The sequence below is a fragment of the Takifugu flavidus genome, chromosome 8 (assembly GCF_003711565.1).
Source record: "Takifugu flavidus isolate HTHZ2018 chromosome 8, ASM371156v2, whole genome shotgun sequence".
Lineage (NCBI taxonomy): Eukaryota > Metazoa > Chordata > Actinopteri > Tetraodontiformes > Tetraodontidae > Takifugu > Takifugu flavidus.
Window position 1 is genome coordinate 2913006 of NC_079527.1, and position 7204 is coordinate 2920209.

Consider the following 7204-nt stretch of genomic DNA (forward strand, 5'->3'; position numbering starts at 1 on the left):
ACCTGTTTTAAGAAGATACTTTAAATATACAACAGTGTGTATAAAGACGCAGAACAGACTTGTTTCCTCTATTTTTACACACTTGTACAAAGAGAAGCAAAGCCATAAACAAAGATGCATATTACATGCATACAAATGAGTCAGAAACATGTCCTGTGTAATCATCCTGATGGCGCCATGAACCAGAAACAAACCTAGTGACTGCTCTGTGCTTTTAGTAAAGCACTTAAGATACCTGAAAACTTTAAGAGAGCAAGTTTTGACATATAGGTCAGACATTACATATACTGTACAGCATGAAGCATTAAGGGAATTGACACAAAAAAACAAACAGATTTAACCTGATTATTGAATTAATTTAAGTGGTCAGAGATTTCAGCTGGCAATGGGTCCGACTTATTTTTCTTTGTGTAGTCTGCTTTGGGAAGCAACAGTTGCTATAACGACATTTCAAACACGATAAACTCTGAACATTTGGTTACGGTAAATTCACAAGACAGTCCACTGATGTACGATGCATAAATTGACGAGCGATTGCGTGCAGAAAAAGAGCTGTGTGACGTTTCCCTTTCCGAAAGACGATTCAACATCTAAATATACCCTGGTTAAAAGACTGAATCCAATGTCTGGAATATACAAGGGCACCATCGGCTATGTATGTTGTGCAGGTTGGAGCATCAGCAAAACAATCACGGGGTCAAGGAGACATTGTAAGGGTGTTTTTTCTCTTCGAGTCTCGCCGTGGGAATGGCACAAAGCTTTTCACCTCTCTGAAACATAATCCTGTGGACACAATCAGGAAATTAATTGTTTATTGCACGTACAACATTTATTGCTTTAACACACCCGTTTATACCCACTGAATTCCCAGTGCGTATTATTATATATTGAACGTAATGGCGACTTACGCTTCCACTCATCCAGGGATAACGTGGCGTTGTCATGGCTGTCGTCATATGGCGTAGGCTCAGGAAAGTCGTCAGGATCTCTTAGGCTATCAAAATAGGAGTGCTCCAGAGCAAGTTCAGCTGTCAGCCTCTCGTCTCCATCCAGAACCAGCATTTTTTCCAGCAGATCAATACCTGTCCGTGGTCGAAGGAACGAAAGAAAGCGCCGTTTTACTAAGACGTAAAGTATTACTTTATCGGACAAAACGTAGTAAAACTGAACTCACCCTTTGCACTCGCCTTTGGGAACAACGTCGAAAAATCTTTCCTTGGATAGCGAGGAAGCGCCTTTACATAATTTTTGGCCTGGATTTACACATAGAAGACACAAACTGAGGCATCAGGTCAAAGGCATCTGTTGAATACCAGCTATTTATTTGTGTTTAACCAAGGATTCAGTTAAAAGTCTGTTGCAGTTTCATTGCATGACTGGGAAAAAAAAAACCAGATTGGCTCCACATAAATTGTAATTTTTGGTAAAACATGGCAATAAACATCCATTTGTCCTGCACAACTCATAAATATATATTCATTTTCTTTTTCTTTGCATAGATTTGACTTTTTTCTGCAGGCTTCTGTCACTGTTCTAATTGTAGTAATGCCACACTATACTTACAGTCAAGGAGTTAGTGTGCTGCAGATAATCTCAGGGACACATTATGCATTACCATCTATGAAAAATCATTCACTTCTTAGCAATTATTAACTTAAATCAGAAACAGACACCCTCTCCAGATCCAATCCTGTAATATCGGCTGCAGCTTCCTAAAGGGTTTAAGGTTTACTAACTACTTTACTAATATTCAGCTGATAATTCTTCCCAGTTTAGTCAGCTTTACATCTGTTGTAACACTTTGCAGCTCTATTTACCGATTATTCTAGTTCTACTTAGATGTACCTCAATGCTGTCCAGCTTCTGTATGAACTCTGGCCCAGGAACTCCTGTCACTTTCATGATCTGAGTCAGCTGGTCCATGTCTGATGTTGGTGACAGTCAAGAGTTTTAATAAACAAAATAAAAAATAAATCAAGACTCAGAAAATGAGGTCCCGCAAAGGCCTGTTAAACTGAAAACTGAAGCGAGGTAGTGAGATAAGCTCCATGAAACAGTAACAACTCCATTTGCTAGTAGGCACTGTGAATCAGTAAAGTGCAAGAATTGCACTTTAAGAGAACATAAAAAAGTGTATTAAAAATGCATCAAAAAAATGTTGTGCTATTCTTTTTATGCGGTAGCGTTATCGTGTTACCTGAGGAAACTTAATGACTTGTTACATAGACTATACTATAATCGCCTCATTCTGTTTAACAGTGGCCATTACCAAATAAAAGTCAATTTCTCCAAATATGTTGTCATAAAGAAACCATGAAACAGATTTAGAACTTCACCAAACAGCGCTATCCATTTCTCTAAAATCCTCTTTACTTCCCTTTCGAGAGGCTGCGAGCGAAGGGCTGATGAAAGGATACAATCTTTCCCTTTGAAGAGGGTTTTTCCGTGGATCATTTCGGCCATGATGCATCCCACGGACCAGATGTCCACTAGAATGGACAGCAAAGACAGAAAACATCGGTGTGAAACAAGTAGGGGGCCCATCGGGGTGCTTTAAACTGAGCTCGGCGCAGGAGGATGTCAGCAACAAAAGCTTTGGAAATCAGGAGATTTTGGCTGCAGACCATCTTTTGGGGTTACGTTCTATTTTGTAAGCTGAACGTAACCACAGGGGATGTTTATTAGCAGCAAAGCTCCTCTCTCCTGCAGCTATATAAACCTGGGAATCAGCAACCACGGTGTGACAGCTCCATTATTGAGTCTCAGCACCATCAGGCTGCTGTCAGACTGTGTCGACTGCTAGCAGATTCAAGGAAATAGGGTTTATTGTCAGAACACCCACACTCCCTCCGAAGCCGTGCGCACGAAACACAAGCATACATTAACAAACTGCTGACTCATAAAGTGCCATCCAAACCACAGCCGGCAGGAAAACGGGCCTGTAAGTGGGATCTTCTGACCAAACAGCAGCAACCCTCACAGCACAGACAGTCCGACACATTGCCGAGGCAACGGCGAAGACAGCATTAGGAATATGTAACGGCTACAATTTTCTTGCCAGTCTGGGTGTAGTGCATCCAGTTCAGAATGACCTCGGGAGCCCGGTACCAACGGGTCACCACGTAGCCCGTCATCTCAGCATCAGCACTGCGGGCCAAGCCGAAGTCCAGAATCTTGAACAGAAGCAGAGGGATCACAACACTACAGAATATCCTGTGTATCATCTATTTATTACTAAGATAATGTCATGATATTCAGCTGTAATCCATCACTGTACAAACCTTCAGTTCACAGTCTTGATTTACAGCCAAGTTTCCAGGTTTAAGATCCTGTAATAGAAAATAAGATGAGCGACGGTTTCCCACCGCACACAGTGATTAGCAACAAATTACAGAGTTTTTACGGCGGCAAATCAAATCTGAGGCTTAGAACTTGTGGCCTAAGGGGGCTCCGGCAGCTTGGTTTCATACCAACTTTGGAGATTTTACACGACCATCAGATACTGCAGCCTCTATGCCATCATTCTTTAAAATCTGGGACATAATGTGATGTGACTTGTTGCGTAAAGCCTTTTCTGTATTAATAATTACGACAGTAATAGTGTGGAAACACCCTGCTGGTCACAAAATGATCACAAATAAACAACAACGTCCACCATGACTCACAGGCAACAAAGGGAAGACCTGGATATAAAATACTGCATGGGTAAAGAAATCGATATATCAAAGAATCAATCACATTCTAGCCGTTAGCTCAATGCTAATGCACCAATGAGTTCTTCTTTTATCAATGTTATAATGTAAAATTGGCATCATCCTTCTACTGAAATCATCTGTATGGAGTGAATAGCGGTTTATACAGGCATTAGTAATAGTCTCAATTGTGAAATAAATAAATTTATGTCTGATATTGTACCACACCTACATTTTGACCTCTTCCTTAACACACATACACACACAACACAAGCACATTGGTGTACATGCATGCATGCGTGCTGAAACAAGGGGTCGAGGGTGCGGCATAACATTTCTAGACATGTCTGCATCAGAGTCATTCTACCTGTCCGGGCGAGGTTTAGACTGACTCATTAGAATCAGCAGTCTACTCTCCACTTTACTTTACAACAGGACCACAGCACAGAAAACAAAATTCTGAAAGAAGCAGTTTAAACTCCAGCCTCTTACCCGGTGGATTATTCCAGCCTTGTGGATGTACTGCAGAAAGAAAGAGACAGAACAGATCACACACAGTCACAACTGAGGATGAAAATGATCATTAGTGTCACATGACCCTTCGCGTGACAACATTAGGCCCCGTTAGCAACCCTGATAAAGTATCTACACAATATCTAGCTCCTATTAAAAAGCACAAACACTGCATTATATAATGTAACTCTGTGTTTTTCCAGCAGGAGTCCTGGGCTTACCCTGAGACCACAGAGCGTCTGGTAGATAAGAAACTGGACTTTGTCTTCAGAAAGGGGGCCTCGCACCTTTGACAGGTCAGTGAACATGTAAGGCATCACAAGGTAGCTGGGAAAAAGAGAGAGAATAGACATTTTTCTTCCACCTGCTGTCATTTTCAACACACGGTTCATGCTAGAATCCAGGATGTATTAGGAAGGGTAAAACTAGTTTTTCATTTATGTAACATTCCTCTTACGCTACATCATCATGCGGTCATATGTAATCCTGAACTAAATGTCTCAATTAAAACGATCCTGGTCACGCACTGTATTTCAACAGGCTTTTTCCTCAGGCCTTGCCTATCGCCGCCTGAGGGGGTTTCCCAATGTGGAAGCCAATACTCACAAGTCCTGCATCTCATCGAGTCCCAAGGCAGGTGTGAACACATCAAGAAGTCCAATTACCTGGTTTGAAAGAAAGACAAGGACTTTGAATGTACAGTTTTGTTATAGGAAATGGGAACTCGAAGCCTACTCACATTCTCATGCTTCATGTGTTTGAGCAGCCGGAGCTCCCGGTAGGCCCTCTTAGCAAATATCTCTGACTGGAAAGGCCTGTGGAGCTTCTTAATGGCCACTTTCTCTTTAGTCTTCTCATTTATTGTTGAGCTGTCGTGAATAATGGAATACCAAGTCATTAGCTTTGCACCCTTAAGTCTGCGTGAGCCTTTGCTTTTCACTACAATTTCCTTCTTTTTTTGAAGTCGCAGCCGAGAGAAAATGACAGGATGGCCTGTTTTGAGGTTTCACTCTCGCTAAGTACGTCTGCATGGATGTGGGAACTCTTGCATCCTCAAAGTGAGAGTCTGGGGGGGGGGCTGTGGCCTTTTAAATGTCGATGCTTAAGTGTTTGGCACCTCGTGATGCGGACGCTTGCAGTGATCTGCAGGGCACCGGTTCGTGGGAGGAAAAGCTTGTTAGGCTATTTGCAGCCGCTTCCACCAACACACATTACACACACTTGTGCTGAGTGCTGCAGATGGCACAGATGCACAAAAGCTACTGAGTAATTAATAAACAAAACAACACAAATAAAATGCTTACTAATTCTTGCAGATGTTCTTCTTCATGTATACATTTGCCCTGAACCTCGGGAAATATTTGCCCCTCAAACTGGCACTTACAAGAAGACGAATGGTCGAGCATTATTGTCATCTTTGACATTAATAAAGATCTTCTGTATCCATGTTTACATGGGACAGTTCTTTTCATTAATGGGATTGTCTTGATGGGCTTCCCCAGTGGTCACAGCTCTCCTGTTCCATTACTAAATAGTATAGATGTTGCAGATCCCAGTATAGGAGTAGACGTCATTCATGACAGAAGCTTGGTATACAAGAATAAACCTTTAATTCAAGAATTTGCCCCCCCAGCCATTCTAGAAATAATAATAATAATGCATAGGTATGCAATTAAGTTGACCTTGACTGTAGTTTTTCTAAAGGGGAACCTGAAGAGTAAAAGTTATACTGAGACACAAACACACACACACACACACACACACACACACACACACACTTTTGTACCACCTTAAACATGATGATGTTTAACAGCAAAATTAAATAAAATACATTCAGTTAACTCACGTTAAAACAAATTTAGCAATAAACCACACACACATTACCAACAGGGAAGGAAATGTGCACCACGTTACTAAGACATTATTCCCCCATGATAAATCTATATGAATATGCATATCATCACCATCAATACTACCATGCATCGCCGCAAGCACACATTACCTGTAAAGTGGCCATATCTCACACCACATTCATTATGGGTTTGAAGGTGTTTCGCGGATCCGTGCAGTATGTGTGTATTATTACATAATTAATAAAACCAGTGTTTGGACTACACACGACGCATCTGCTCAGATTCATGAAACTGTATCTGGCGTCAAAACCGAGGGTGAAGGGGTGAATGTTTTTGGCCCGATTTAAAGGTCGTGACAGTAATATAGACAGCTTTTAGGGATGTAAATTTGGCCGTGAACAGACAACGAACGCTGCTGTGTACATGATATCAAAACAGTCCAGTGACAGTCGATGCTCCACACTTCAAGCCTGCAGATTCATGACAAGTCACTCACCACACGGAACCGTACGCCCCGGTACCGATCTGTTTCAGCCGTGTATATTTCTCCGGGACTTCCCACACCGTGTTGTTTATTTCCTCCCGATAGAAATGTGCGTGTGCCTCCATGATACAAGAGGAAAAGACGCAGAAAACTTCTATTACTCGCTCGGCAGAGTGCAAAACAGTGCTCCTATGAAGCGTTTTTCTAAAGAGAGTACTTCCTTTTTGGATTTTCAAAATAATGGGAGTATTATTGTCGAAGCTTTCACCGGTTGTACAAAACATGCAAAGCCACTTGTAATTCTGGTCAAATATATGAATCAACATTACGTAAAAGGATGTTATCTTAATGACATATTATGATAAATTATACTGTATTCGCGAACTTTTATTCTGAATGCGACCCCACAACAGTTCCGCTTACATCCGGATTAATTTTCTGAGCTTGTTTTGGTGCTACCGCGTTACGCATGTCGTCATGGTGAGCTAATTTGTTCATAACCGCGGAAAGATCCTTAACGTGCTGCCTGTCGTCAAATATTTCACAAAACAACTCTTGTGCATAGGATCCAAGTCAAACAAATGTAAAGATGTGCAAATTTTGCAGTGAAAAATCAGCGGCCAGCTGCTTGCTGAAACATGTCAACATGACTCGATATATTT

General features: G+C 41.5%; 1 protein-coding gene across 1 annotated transcript; it reads right to left on the reverse strand.

Moving 5' to 3' along the window:
* Nucleotides 1–59: 59 nt before the first annotated feature.
* mapk13 (mitogen-activated protein kinase 13) lies at nucleotides 60–6743 on the reverse strand. Its single transcript, XM_057040210.1, has 12 exons — nucleotides 6555–6743; nucleotides 4945–5074; nucleotides 4812–4870; nucleotides 4427–4532; nucleotides 4185–4214; nucleotides 3282–3329; nucleotides 3059–3173; nucleotides 2418–2489; nucleotides 1846–1925; nucleotides 1175–1253; nucleotides 909–1082; nucleotides 60–783 (listed from the first exon to the last, which is right to left on the reverse strand). Exons 1-12 carry the CDS (start codon nucleotides 6665–6667, stop codon nucleotides 698–700), a joined length of 1092 nt encoding a protein of 363 aa, XP_056896190.1. The 5' UTR covers nucleotides 6668–6743; the 3' UTR covers nucleotides 60–697.
* Between the last annotated feature and the right edge of the window lie 461 nt (nucleotides 6744–7204).